Source organism: Muscardinus avellanarius (assembly GCF_963383645.1).
Source record: "Muscardinus avellanarius genome assembly, chromosome: 9".
Taxonomy (NCBI): Eukaryota; Metazoa; Chordata; class Mammalia; order Rodentia; family Gliridae; genus Muscardinus; species Muscardinus avellanarius.
This window is the reverse complement of record NC_137795.1, coordinates 42,992,101-43,006,504: the sequence shown is the minus strand read 5'-3', so window position 1 is coordinate 43,006,504 and position 14,404 is coordinate 42,992,101. Positions and strand designations below refer to the sequence as shown.

At 37.7% G+C, this 14,404-nt stretch overlaps 1 protein-coding gene across 1 annotated transcript in view; it reads right to left on the bottom strand.

Annotated features, from left to right (window-relative positions):
• The window catches only part of PNPLA8 (patatin like domain 8, phospholipase A2), a gene marked incomplete at both ends in the record, with an annotated part of 36,334 nt that overhangs the window by 6,691 nt on the left and 15,239 nt on the right, over window positions 1–14,404 (bottom strand). The window contains 3 exons of the mRNA XM_080701698.1: window positions 6,038–6,232; window positions 9,208–9,265; window positions 13,961–14,132. Of these exons, the coding sequence (XP_080557824.1) occupies window positions 6,038–6,232; window positions 9,208–9,265; window positions 13,961–14,132 (425 nt within the window). The remainder of the gene's footprint in view (window positions 1–6,037; window positions 6,233–9,207; window positions 9,266–13,960; window positions 14,133–14,404) is intronic.

Here is a 14,404-nt window from a genome sequence, read left to right as displayed (position 1 = left end):
AAGTAGGTGATGCTGGCCAAGAAACTATGATCCTCCTGTCCCAGCCTCCCAAGTTCTGAGATTACAAGTGTATGCTACCATGCCTGGCTTAATGAGGAAATATTTTACTAAACTTTCCATTCTTATTTTAGTAAACTTCCCATTCTTATTTTCAACAACTTCTTGGATTGCTTTCCATATTTTGCTCAAAAATACTAAAGTGAACTGAACAACTTTTTAAAGATACACTAAAAATGCTTCTGACATTCATCCATATAGTTGCAAATGTCAGTGATTCCTCTTCCATGCTTAGTAATATTCCATTATTTGAGTATGCCTCAGTTAATCCATTCATCAATAGAGAGGTATGGTTTTTAAATTTAACTCTCTTTGCTGGGCCTGGTGGTGTATGCTTGTAATCCCTGTACCTGGGAGGCTGAGACAGGAGGATCAAAACTTCTCAGCCAGCCTCAGCAACTTAGTGAGTCTCTGTTTCAAATAAATAAATAAATAAATAAATAAATAAATAAATAAATAAATAAATAGGGTTGGGAGTGTTGTTTAAAGATAGAATGCCCCTAGGCTCCATGACAAGTGCCACATATAAACAAAAAAGTATTAGCTATCTTTATAAATTTATTGAAAGAAATGAATTAGAAAGGTATTTATACTGCTTAACTTTGTAAAAATCTACTTGGATCCTTACAAATGGAATCCAGGGACATTTTAATTCTTTTGGTTTTTCTTTTTACAGTACTAGGAATGGAACCCAGAGGCATTCTACCTCTGAGCTACACCCCCAGCCCGATTTTTTTCTTTCTCTTGAAACAGGGTCTCACTGAGTTGCAAAGGGCCTCACTAAGTAGCTGAGGCTGATCGTGAACCGCGATCCTCCTGCCTCAGCCTCTCAAATATTGGGATTACAAGCGTGGGCCACCACGTCCGGCTGCATTCTCACTGTGAACTGCCCTATTTTACTCTTAGTTTTTGAGACAGGGTCTCACTAGGTTGGTGAGAATCTCACTCCTTGCTGAGGCTGCTTGCACCTACTGGGATGACAGGTATGCACCACCACAACTGGTTCACTTGGATTTTTTTTTAAAAAATTTAATCAGTGCATTATAATTACACAGAACAAAACCAGGCATTGTGGCACATGCTTGTAATTCCAGCATTTGGGAGGCTGAGACAGGAGGATCACAGGTTCACTGTCTGCCTCAGCTACTTAGTGAGGCCCTCCACAACTTAAGAGAGTCCCTGTTTTAAAATAAAAAGAATAAGCTGGGCATGGTGGCGCACGCTTGTCATCCCAGTACTTGGGAGGCTGAGACAGGAGGACCTCGGTTTGTGGACAGCCTTAGCTACTTAGTTCGGCCCTTTGCAATTCAGTGGGATCCTGTTTCAAAATAAAGAATAAAAAAAGTTGGGCTGGGTGTATAGCTCGGAAGTAGAATGCCCCTGAGTTTTATCTCCAACACCGTAAAAAATAAAAGATAAAAATAAAAGAAAAAGAAATCGGCTGGGGGTGTAGCTTGGAGGTAGAGTGCCCCTGGGTTCAATCCGTAGTACAACACACCAAAACAAAAACAAAAACAAAAACAAAACAACAAAAATCGGTGATGGCGGCGCACACTTGTAATCCCAGTACTTGGTAGGCTAAAATAGGAGAATTTGTGGCCAGCCTCAAAAACTTGTGAGGCCCTATGCAACTTGAGACAAGTTTCAAAATAAAGAATAAAAATAGAGCTGGGGGGTGCAGCTCAGAAAAGGACTGCCCCAGGGTTCAATCCCTGGTTCCACCAAAAAAAAAAAAAAAACCGAGAGAGAGAGAATTCTTCCTACTTTACAATTTTCTAGAACATGTAACACATCATGAAAGTACTGTAATAATACTTTTCTTTTTATAGTCAAAGACGAATGAAATCTTCCCAACCATCTACTCAGACTTCTTTATTATAACTACGGTCAGTAACTGCTCAGAGTATTAACCTACACTTTGTATTTTATCTGACTCCAAAAAAGATATGAAGTAACTTAAACTAAGACATATTTCATGCATGAAGGTTAAAAGGCATATTAAAAATGAGATGGGAACAATTAAATGTAATATTTCAAAGGATTTAAAATAAGAAGGTTGTAGTAAGTACCATATTTTAGTGTTAACTTTGGTGATTTCTGAAGGAGCAGAATGAGGAAGAAACTGATTGAATCTTTCCTTTGGTTAAGTAATAAAAGATCAAGATCATTCATACTTAGATAATATCCCCAATGCTGGGGCGTGAGCCCAGGGCCTGACGCACATTATACAAGCTCTCTATCATTGTGCTATAGCCCCTCAGCCCTTTTACAGTTTTATTTTGAGACAAGGCCCAGGGTGGGCATGAATTTGTAATCCTCTTGCCTGAGCTTTATATTAGCTGGGGTTACAGGCAAGTGACACCACTTCTGGTTTAAATAGTCTTTCAGTTGTTTCAAGGGAAAAATACCTCATTTCTTCTTCCTCAAATTATAGAAAAAGATAATATATAATGAGGAAAATATTTATGTGAATAGTTTGCTTACACTTCAAATTCCATTTGCTATTCTTATTAAACTAAATGTGCCAAATTTCCTGGAGGTTATTGATTTCCATGAAAGTATATTCTTTGTCCCTGAGACTATATGATTTACATAAAATTTAAATGTAAAGGGTGTGTGTGTGTGTGTGTGTGTGTGTGTGTGTGTGTGTGTGTGTGTTTTACTGGGGACTGAACCTAGAGACATTCTACTTCTGAGCTACACCCCAGCCCCATTTTATATTTTGTTTTGAAACAGGGTTTCGCTGGTTGATGAGCGTCTCACTATTTGCTTGGCTGTCCCTAAACTTGCAATCCTCCTATCTCAGCCTCCCAAGTACTAGGATTGCAGGTGTCTACCACCATGCCCGGCTAATATATTTATATATATTACATATATTTATATATATTACATATATTTATATATATATAACTATATATATATATAACTACATATATAGTTATTTTAATCTGTAGCTCAAAATAAGTTTTAAAATTATGGTCAAGGTAAAAATGGCTAAGCATGAAAAATATTATCACTAGCCTATCTGAAATGGAAAAATAACCACTGAATTACTCTGTTTTATTTTCTCTCCCCCTTCACCAGTACTGAATTAAACATTTGAAATGTTTCCTCTTACATAAAAAATAAAGAGCAAATAAAGTAACTTCTTTTTAAGTCTACAAACATATCATTCCATAATGCAGTTAATTTCTGGGGGGAGGGGAGTATTGGGGATTGAGCCCAGGGGCATTCTCTCTTACCCCTATATTATCTTTATTTTGAAACAGTCTTGCTAGGTTGATGAGAGTCTCACTATTTGTAAAGACTGTCCTGGAACCTTTGATCCTCCTGCCTCAGCCTCCCAAGTCCTGGGATTAGAGGCATGCACCATCATGCCTGACTCTAAAATCCAGCTAATAATTATTTGAGATTTTTTTGTGATTTTTGGAGTAACCGAAAGTTTGTAGCATAATAATTATCTTAAAGTTATAACTTTTAAACCTTAACTATTATATTCTTCATTTATGACATTTCAAGAATAAATTAAGAATGGGGAAAAGTTATGAAAGACAGCAAGCTACATATAACAATAAAACTTATTTTGACCAATAAATCTTAAAATCAATGTCCAAAAGAAACCAAGAGTACTTTCTGCCCTGAGTGGGTGGAAGAAAAAAAAGGAGCGGCAGGAAAGGGAAGTGCCTGACATAATTCAACAATGACCGTCCTGGCAAAGTCAAAAAGGACTTGAAATGACGCCAAAGACAAATGGAGCCCTATTGTAATCTCTTAACTACAAAGACTACGGCATCACTTTTAGAAAGACAAAAGAAAGTGAGATAGCTGACTGTAATATTTTAGAACACACATAAGCTATTGTTTTAAAACACAGAAGAAATAAAAATGATAAAACATTTTATTTGTTATAGCACTGACACCGGTACGGTAAGATTATTGTCGGGTGCGGTGGTGCATACCTGTAATCCCAGTACTTGAGAGGCTAAGACAGGAGGGCTGCAAGTTTAAGGACAGTCTCAGCAAATAGTGAGACTCATTAACTTAGCAAGACCCTGTTTCAAAATAAAAATAAAAATAAAAGAGGGCTGGGGTTGTAGCTCAGAGGCAGAATGCACTTGGGTTCAATCCCTAGTGCCATAAAAAAATTATCCATTGATGCTTAGACAGCCTATAAGCAGTTTAAATATATCTGCATATTAACTTTTTTTTAACTGGGGATTGAACACAGGAGGATTCTACCCTCTGAACTACACCCCTGTCCTATGTTTTTTTTTTTTTTTAAACAGAATCTCACCAGGCGTGGTGGCGCATGCTTGTAATCTCAGCATTTGGAAGGCGGAGACTGGAGGATCATGGTTCACTGACAGCTTCAGCTACTTAGTGTTTCAAAATAAAGGAAAATAAATAGTGCAAGAGGTATAGCTCGGAGGTTGAATACCCCTGGGTTTCATCCCCAGACCCGAAAAACGAAACAAAACAATAACAACAACAAAAAACAAACAAACAGGGTCTCACTAAGCTGGCCTCAAACCTGCTGCGATCTCCTGTCTCAGCCTCCCAAGACTGGGATTACAGGCATGCACCACTACACCCAGCTTATGTATGAGCTTTTATTGATACCTAAAAGTCCTTGTTAATAATACTAGGTCTTTCCCTCAACATATATCTAAATACTAAATAGCGTGCACATGTATTTTAGTGACTAGAAAGGTGAGTCCATCACTTTAAGTGGGGCACCATTTAAAAACTATCCACTCAAAAGCTTTATTGGCTTCATCTTTTATCATTTAGTGTAAGTTATAAAATTTCAGCCAGGCATGGTGGCACACACTTGTAATCCTGGTACTCAGGAGGCTGAGACAGGAGGATGGCAGGTTCATGGCCAGCCTCAGCTACTTAGGGAGGACCTCCACAACTTAGTGAAACCCTGTCTGAAAATAAAGAATAAAAAATAGGGTTTGAGGCGTAGCTTGGAAGTAGAAAGCCCCTGGGTTCAATCCCTGGTACTACTACTACTACTACTACTACTACTACTACTACTAATAATAATAATAATAATAATATTTAATATTTCCATAAATAGTGGGGGAAAACTTGACAGAGGAATAATTCTAAATTTAAGATAAGTGAGTTTACATAACAGAAAGAGTTACCAGAAATAACACTCAACATTACAGATAATTTAACTATAAATTTAAAACTGTAATTATAGATAGCATCCTGTCATTTAACAGCCGTGACTCTAATTACTTAACCTTTCTTAAGACTCAAATTTCTTACTGCAAAATGGAAATAGCTGTCTCTGAAGTAGAAATGATTATTTAAGATGTGTATAAAGCACTGGCACATAGCTATCTTAATGAGTATTTACTATTATTTTATTATATTCCTCACCTTCAGACTCTGCTCTCCCAAATCATCAAATGGACTGGCTTGTTGCATTTTTAGGGAATATATTTGATTTTTAATTTTTATCATGTTTGGAAAGCTAACCATATGGCCAACCTCATTTTTCATCAATAAGTTTATAATTGGCTATAAATCACACTAATTAAATTTTTTTTGTGTGTTTGGTACTAGGGAGTAAACTCAAGGGTATTCTACCTCTGAGGTACGCCCCCAGCCCTTTTTATTTCTTTGTTTGAAAAAGAGTCTCATTATGTTGCTGAGAGCTTCACTTTGCTGCTGAGGCTGTCCTCAAACCTGAGATCCTCCCGTCTCAGCCTCTCAAGTACTAGGACAACACAGATATGTGCCACCATGCCCAGCTTAAAATATTTTAAAAATTCTCCTAAATTCTGACTCAAGTCAGAAGCCGTATTATTATAAGACAAAATATCTTGAATTGCACATCTTCTGACATATGAAGGCATAAAGAAGTCTCCTTGACTGATCCTTGTGAAGCTCAGTGACATTTAATCAGTGCTGATTCTCTTAATAAACATGTAAAAATTGAGAAGATAGTCATGAGTCAACTTACTTGATGAAGATCATTTCCCAATGCATATTCTGCGAAGTAACCTGGAGCAGCAGATGAGGCTCTAATGGCCTGCCACATTTTATACTGACAGCCTCCCAAATAATGAGAGTTGATTCCAGGAAAATGACCATAGTTTCTGAACACAAACGCTTTCGGTGTTATCCCTCTGTTTACTATGGTACTCACAGCAGCTACCTAGTGAATCAGAAAAGTAAACAAAACTTTTTATTGATGTAAGCAGAAATGTGTGGGATCTGTAAAAGTTGAATACTATGGGTAATATGAATTTAAAACTCTCCAAAATAACTATTGGATAACACAAAAATAATGATGAACAAAGACCTTTTAAAATAGCTATTTCTTTATGAGATAACAAATACAAGAACTGAGACAATTCTGAGAAATATATTAGAAGAAAAATATAATAGAAGATATATTTGACCACATGATTTGATTTAAACATATTCAGGAAGGCATATATTTCTAAATCTTTATATACTAATTAACATAGTCATAACAATAAAAGCTGCTTCAAGATTAGTAAGCACACTGCTTTCACAATCATTTACAAATGAGTCTTTGTAAGCAGGGTGTGGTGGCGCACGCTTGTAATCCCAGTACTTGGGAGGCTGAGACAGGATGATTGCAGGTATGAGGCCATCCTCAGCTACTTAGTGAGAGCTTATTTCAAAATAAAGAATAAAAAATAGGGCTGCGGGTATAGCTGGGAGGTAGAATGCCCCCAGGGTATAATCCACAGTACCGAGAAAAAAAGAAAAAAAAAGAGATTTTGTGTCTGTGCTCTTTGAAAGCATTATGACTCGGAAACAATACACATCCTTCTACGGCTTTCAGATCATAGCTATTAAAACTTGGTAGCTGGGTAATTTTTATTAAAAAACTAAAACCCTGGTCTCAGGTTCTATTGCAGTCTGTTGAATTTACGCAAAAAAAAAAAAAAATGATGTGTTTGTTAATAATTTGCCATACAAACTTAAGAAGCAACAGAGTACAAAGGCCAGAGTTTTTGTGTCCTGTGCCAAGAAAAGACCTTCCAGGGACCTATTTGCTTTGCTATTTAATAAACATAGATCATAGCCTTAATTCCTATACGTAATACAACTGTGTCCCTAGGCTACTATGGTTAAGAACTGGCCAAACACTAAAATCAAGACGTATTTCTGTAATTGGTATATAGAAAAATTGGGTTAAGAAATGTATGAGAAGCTGCTCCATTTATCATGACAAAGTACTTTTTGATGTGGCAAAAATGTCCCCATGCTCACTCTATTCTTTTATTTAAAGCTGTCAAGTTCTTGATTTAAAACCAAGCAAGGGGGAAGAAAAAAAAAAAAAAGAGCCCTAGAGATACAGGGAAAAAGCAAGTGGTATAGCGTTCTTCCAAGGATTCTCTCCAAAAATGAAATCATATGTCTGTCATGGTTAAGAAGGCCCTGTGTGCAGTCTGACTGTGCACTGTTCTAGCCGTATCCTGAACACAGCCCATGGGTTTTTGGGTTCTAGTTTTCCAATCCAGGATTCTTCTGACTCCTTCTGCACAGTCCATTCCCTTTGTCTCTCTGCCAGCAATGTTCCTCCTCATCAGCCTTCATCATGAGACCTCACAACAGCCTGCCTTTTTGTCCTTTCAAGTACATCTTGAGTGCTCCAAAGCTTTTATTTCAGAAAACCATATTTCATCTGTGTGATTATTTCATTAATAGCCACACTGGCCTACACGGCTGTAACTCTGTGTTTGTTTACTAACATATCCAGACTACCTAGCACATAAGCCAGGCATGTTGGGCACCCTGGTAATCCCAGTACTTGGGAAGCTGAAACAGAGGATGATCACAGTTTTGAGAATATCCTCAGCAGTAAGATTCTCATCAACCTAGTGAGCTCTGTTTTAAAAGAAAAATAAAACTGAGCTGTAGCCTGGAGGTAGAATGCCCTGCATTCTATCCCCAGTTTCAGCCCCCACCGCAAACAAAAACAAAAAAGCAGTGCCTAACGCAGCACTGGCACAGTGGGTGCAGTTAATAACTACACAATGAAGAAAAAGTATAAAAACACCAGAGCTGAAGAGCAGCAGAGGGAGTCGCAGCTGTTTTTATTTTGTTTGTTTTGTGGTACTGCAGAAGGAACCCAGGGGCTTTTCTACCTCTGGGCTTTATTCCCATACCTATTTTATACATTATTTGGAAACAGGGTCTAAGTTGCTGAGAGCGCACTAAGTAGCTGAGGCTGGCTTTGAACCTGTGTGATCCTCCTGTCTCAGCCTCCAAAGCACAGGGATTACAAGCGTGCGCCACCACACCTGGCTTCCGCAACTGTTTTTCATCATTAGAGCTTGTCATACATGAATAAATAAAAATCGCATGAGTCTTATATTATACTCCTTAATTGAACAAGTATTATTATTATTATTATTATTATTATTTTTGTGGTACTGGGGGTGGAACCCAGAGGCTTTCTACTTCCGGGCTATACTCCCAGACCCATTTTATATTTTATTTGGAAACAGGGTCTCACTAAGTTGCTGAGAGCCTCACTAAGTAGCTGAGGCTGGCTTTGAACCTGCGCGATCCTCCTGTCTCAGCCTCCCAAGCACAGAGATTACAAGTGTGTGCCACCACGCCCAACTCTGAACAAGTATTATTAAAGAAAATAGAACTCAAGCAATACTGAGATTGAGTTTCTGACAAAGAAATGAGGACGCATACTGCTAGACATATCTAAGTGACTTTAAATGTTTTAATTGGAATTTCATTCATACATTAACATGAATATGTGTATATAACACATAATGTTTCTAATATACTTTTATTGGTGCATTGTAGTCTCACATCATGTGGTTCAGAGTGAGGGACATACATGCACTCTAGGGGAGGAAATGCTATAATTTTCCTTAAATCACTAGATTTGGTTGAAATAATTATGATAAAATAATCCTCCCTTAGTTCTTAAAGCTTTGTTACATTTTTACCGAATACAAAGAAGGTCAAATGTTCACCATCATGTATCTTCACAGAATAACCCCCCCAAAATTAATTAATCTATTAGCAGAAACTCCTAAGAACTTTTCTCCTTAACATAAGTCTTCAGAATAATTCCTTCACCAGACCTTGTTACAACTAGGTACTATATCGCAGGGACTCTAAACTTACCTTAGGACATGTGGGGTTTCTTGCTGTTTCAATCATTAGTGCAGAACCCATTCTATCCCTTTATAAAATGACAAGAAATAAGTTATATCAAAATGATTTTCTTTCTGAAGAACAGAAAACATATACTACAGAATTACTGTTTGCCTCTGGCTTTGTGAAAGTGCTATGAGAAGCCGGGCGTGGTGGCTCACGCTTGTAATCCCAGCATTTGGGAGGCTGAGACAGGGGATCGTGGTTCGAGGTCAGCCTCAGCTACTTAGTGAGGCCCTTTGCAACTCAGTGAGACCCTGCTTCAAAATCAAGAATAGATAAAGTAGGGCTGGAGATGGAGCTCAGAGGTAGAATGCCTCTGGGTTCTATCCTCAGTACTGAAAAAAAAAAAAAAGTGCTATTAGGGACAAAAAGAAAACACTCTTCCTCTAAGAGGCTTATAATCCAATTACTGCACATGAAATAACATGTGATTATTTGTTAATCTAAGATTCAACTGTAAGTATTTCTCCCAGGTGGAGAAATCAATACAGGCTGCAGTAACTGAGGAAGATGCGTGGGAGTATAAAGTAGAAAGACACTGAAGGTCGATATCATCCTGAAAGCCAGACATGCACAAGGCAAAGATATGAGAGCAAAATAAATCTACTATTTTCAGGGTCCCATTGGCAGGATAAGGAAGTTGCATTGAGGTAATACTGCAAGAGCATGTACAGATTATAGTTATCTAAAAAATAGATCAAGATATTTTGATATTTAACTTGCTTTAGTAGGTAATACAGAGCCAGTATCATAAAAAATTACTTATAAAAACATCTAAGTCAGTATTTGAAATACTGCAGCATTACAGAAATTGTCCTTGGGCACTAACTTTTATATCATCCTAAAGGAATTTAACTCCAATGAAGAATTTTTTCATACTTAAAGCTTATTCTTTCTAAGCACTGAATATAAAGACAATGGTTTTAAAAATCTTCCTAAGTGTAGTCATTTTCTAATGATTTTTCAAACAATATTAATGTTTCTGTATAACGTCAGTGAGTTTCACATAAACACTATAGTTATACATTGCTTAGTGATGTACCCTTTACAAGCTCTTATAAACATTAGTGTAAAATACTGTTATGCTTTCCAAAATGAGTAAGATCTTGTCTCTCCCAACCTATACATTTTTTCCACATGAAGATCAATGCACGTTTACTCTTCTGAGGGTCTTTGTCTTTCCATAGAACTCTTGCTATAAAATTGGAACAGAAATTCTGAGATGTTGTTTTTACAGGTTTTTTTTTTTTTTTTTTTTTTTTGCGGGTCTGGGGTTGGAACCCAGGGGCATTTGACCTCCGAGCTATACCCCCTGCCCTATTTTTTATTCTTTATTTTGAAACTGGGTCTCACTGAGTTGCAGAGGGCCTCACTAAGTAGCTGAGGCTGTCCGCGAATCGCGATCCTCCAAGTCTCAGCCTCCCTAATCCCAGCCCTATTTTTTATTCTTCATTTTGAAGAAGGGTTTCACTGAGTTGTAGAGGGCCTCATTAAGTAGCTGGGGCTGGCCGAGAACCTGCCATCCTCCTGTCTCAGCCTCTTGAGTACTGGGATTACAAGCATGTTCCTCCATGCCCAGCCTGCTTTTACACTTTCAAGCAAAGTTCACATTTACTTTTTGTTTAAACAAGCTAAAATGCTTTAGTGAATTACGTTATAAATACAAATTTGAAGAGAAGGAATGGTAATTATTTCAGAGCTATGGCAAAATATGAGGAAATCCTTAGTATTCTTAAGTTATTTTTATTTACTTATGTGTGTGGGGGGGTACTGGGGATGAAATCCAGGTACATTCTACCTTACGCTCCCAGTGCTATTTTGCCGAGGGCCTTGCTAACTTGCTGAGGCTGGCCATAAAACACTAATTCTCCCAAGTATAAGAATTAGAGACATATGCCACAATGCCCAGCTTCAATATTCTTGTGTTTTACAATACTATAATTTAAAAATAGTATCCCAACTAAGCATGGAGGTACATGCATGCAATTCCAGTACTCGGGAGGCTGAGACAGGAGGATCACGGGTTTGAGGACTCAACAATGAAGCGAGACACTGTTTCAAACTAAAAAATAAAAATATGGCTGGTGGTATGGCTCAGAGGTGGAACTTCCCTGGATTTTGGTACTGGTTTCTCAATACCCCCCCAAAAAATCAGTGTCCCTAAAATAATATACAACCATTATCATGAAAAAGAAAGCATAAAAGCATTCTCAATCAACAGTGAGATAAAAAAGTATCATAACAAAACAAAACTGGAGGGTAAGTGTGGCAGAGAATAACAATAATTGCCCCTGATGGATCATATTTCCTGGTATCTGTGTCCTTGTGTATCGTCCCCTTCCCACCCAAACCCTTGATTTGAGTGGCTTCAGACAATGAGACATCAGCAAACATGCCACTAGACTAAGGCTTGATGAGTAACTGTGCACAGAAGCTTGCCCTCTGCGAACGCTGACACTGAAGGGATGAGATGAAGCCCAGGATGAAAATGACTACCTGCAGAGAGAAACCCAGCGGTCCCGGGCAGTGTGGCCGAGCCACCCAGTTGCTGGTAGCAAAAGTGAGCGAAAGCAAGAAAAGAAATGCCCAGTCAAATCAGAACCCTAACACTAAGTCATCATGTTTTAAGCTACTAAATTTAGAGTAGTTTGTTCTGCAGCAAAGGTGCAAAGAAACAACTAACTATACTTATACTTATCAACACTGTGATTAAAAGTAAGTCTCTGAGGCAGGCGTGGTGGTGTACACTTGTAATCCCAGCATTGATGGGAATTATGTAAATTGGGAGGCTGAGACAGGATAGTGGTTCATGGACACCCTCAGCTACTTAGGTCCTTTGCAAATCAGTGAGACCCTGTTTCAAAATAAAAAGTTTAAAAAAGTAGGGCTGGGGTGTAGCTCGGAGGTAGAATGGCCCTGGGTTCCATGCTCAGTACCACACACACACACACAAAAGTCTCTGGAAGACCAAAAACAAGAAAGACACAAACATAAAGATATTCTCATGAGTAACGAAAAAGAAAAAAAATTGTAGTAGAAAGGTTTTCTTCTCTCCTTCCTTCCTTTATTTTTGGTACTGTAGATTGAACCCAGGGATATTCTATCTCTAAGCTATACCCCAAGCCCAATTTTATTTTTACTTGGAAATAGGGTCTCACTAGGTTGATGAGAGTCTCACTATTTGCAGAGGCTGTCCTCAAATCTGTGATCCTCCTGTCTCAACCTCCCAAGTACTGGTATTACAAGTGTGCACCACCATACCCGGCTCATGAGAGGTTGATTTAGACTAAGATTTTAAATCTTTATTATAAAACATTTTATTTATTTATTTGGTGCTGGGGATTGAACTAAGGCATACCTCTGAGCTACATCCCCATCCCTCTTTATATATATATATATATATATATATATATATATATATATATATATATATATATATTTTTTTTTTTTTTTTTTTATCTTTTTGCAGAACTAGAAACTGAACCCAGGGGCATTCTGCCTCCAAGCTACACCCCCAGCTCTATTTTTTATTCTTTATTTTGAAACAGGGTCTCACTAAGTTGAGGAGAGCTTCACTAAGTAGTTACAGCTGGCTGCAAACATACAATCCTTCTATTTCAGAAAGTACTAGGATTACAAGTGTGTGCCACCATGCTATTTTTTATTGGAATCAGAGTCTCACTAAGTTGCTGAGGGTCTTGCTAAACTGCTAAGGCTAGTATCAAACCTGCCATCCTCCTGTTTCAGCCTCTCAAGTACTGGTATTACAGGTGTGTGCTACCACATCTCGCCATAATAAAAAGAAATACTGTTATGATTTCATGAGAACCTATAGGAATTATTTTAAGAGACATAAAAAATCTGAAAATACATTTTTAAATTTGTAATCATGGATGTGGAGATTTCACAATTGGAAAGATATTAATATGCACTAATACATTTTACATAATTCCCAACCAAATATCTAGGTTTTTCATGTAATCAATGTTAACATAAGATTCAATATGAAAATAGCTAACAGGATTTCGAAAAAGAATACAGAAAAAATATTTCATTTAAAAATATAAGCTAGGTGTGGTGGTGCACATGTGTAGTGCTGGGGGTTAAATCCAGGCATTCACCTTCAAGTTACATCCCCCTTATTTAGAAACAAGGTCTCACTGAGTTGCAGAGGGTCTCACTAAATCACTGAGGCTGGCTGCAAACCTGCAATCCTCCTGTCTCAGCCTCCCAAGTACTAGGATTACAAGCATGCACCACCACACCTGGCTTAGACCCTATTTCAAAATAAAAAATAAAATAGAGCTGGGGCTACAGCTCAGGGGTATTATGACTGTGGACTCAATCCCCAGCATACACACACACACACACACACACACACACACACACACACACCGACATTATAAGGCTGAACAACTAAAAAGAATTTGTACAAAATAGGAAATAGATTTAGACATTTTTTCACAAGATATTTAAGATAAAAGTAGTTTTAAAATCAGTGAGAATGTGGAATAGTGGCACACACACTTGTAATATCAGTACTTGGGAGACTGAAACAGGAGGATTGCGGGTTTGCAGCCAGCCCTCTGCAACTTAGTGAGATTGTTATCAAAATTAAAAAGTAGGGCTGGGGTGTCTGAGAGGTCAAATGCCCCTGGGTTCAATCCTTAGTACCAAAATGACCGAAAAAAAAATAACAAAAACAAAAAACATAACTTACTTAAGAATCTTTTCCCATGTTTGACTGTCATAAAATGCATGGCTCCAACTCATTTTGACAGTTCCAACAATGACATTTTGTGAAAATACATCTGATCCTAACTTCCGATAAAGCTCCTCACATTCATCCAATGGCATATGAAACAATCCCAACATGAAAGCTAATATGGCACCTGAAATTAAAAAAAATAGTTTTTATTATATTAATGTTACTGCATTTATGATTATAAAATCTCTTGAGTCATAAACCTAGATTAAATCCAGCTTTGGTACTTTCTAGCTATGTCACCTAGGACAAATGACTTAACTTCTCAGAGCCCTAATTATTTCACCTGATAGGATAGATAAGTAATAACTAAGACATGAGCCCCATTTTTTTTGTGTGTGGTACTGGGGTCCCTGGAAGTCCTTCTACCTCCGGGCTACACTCCCAGACCTATTTTAT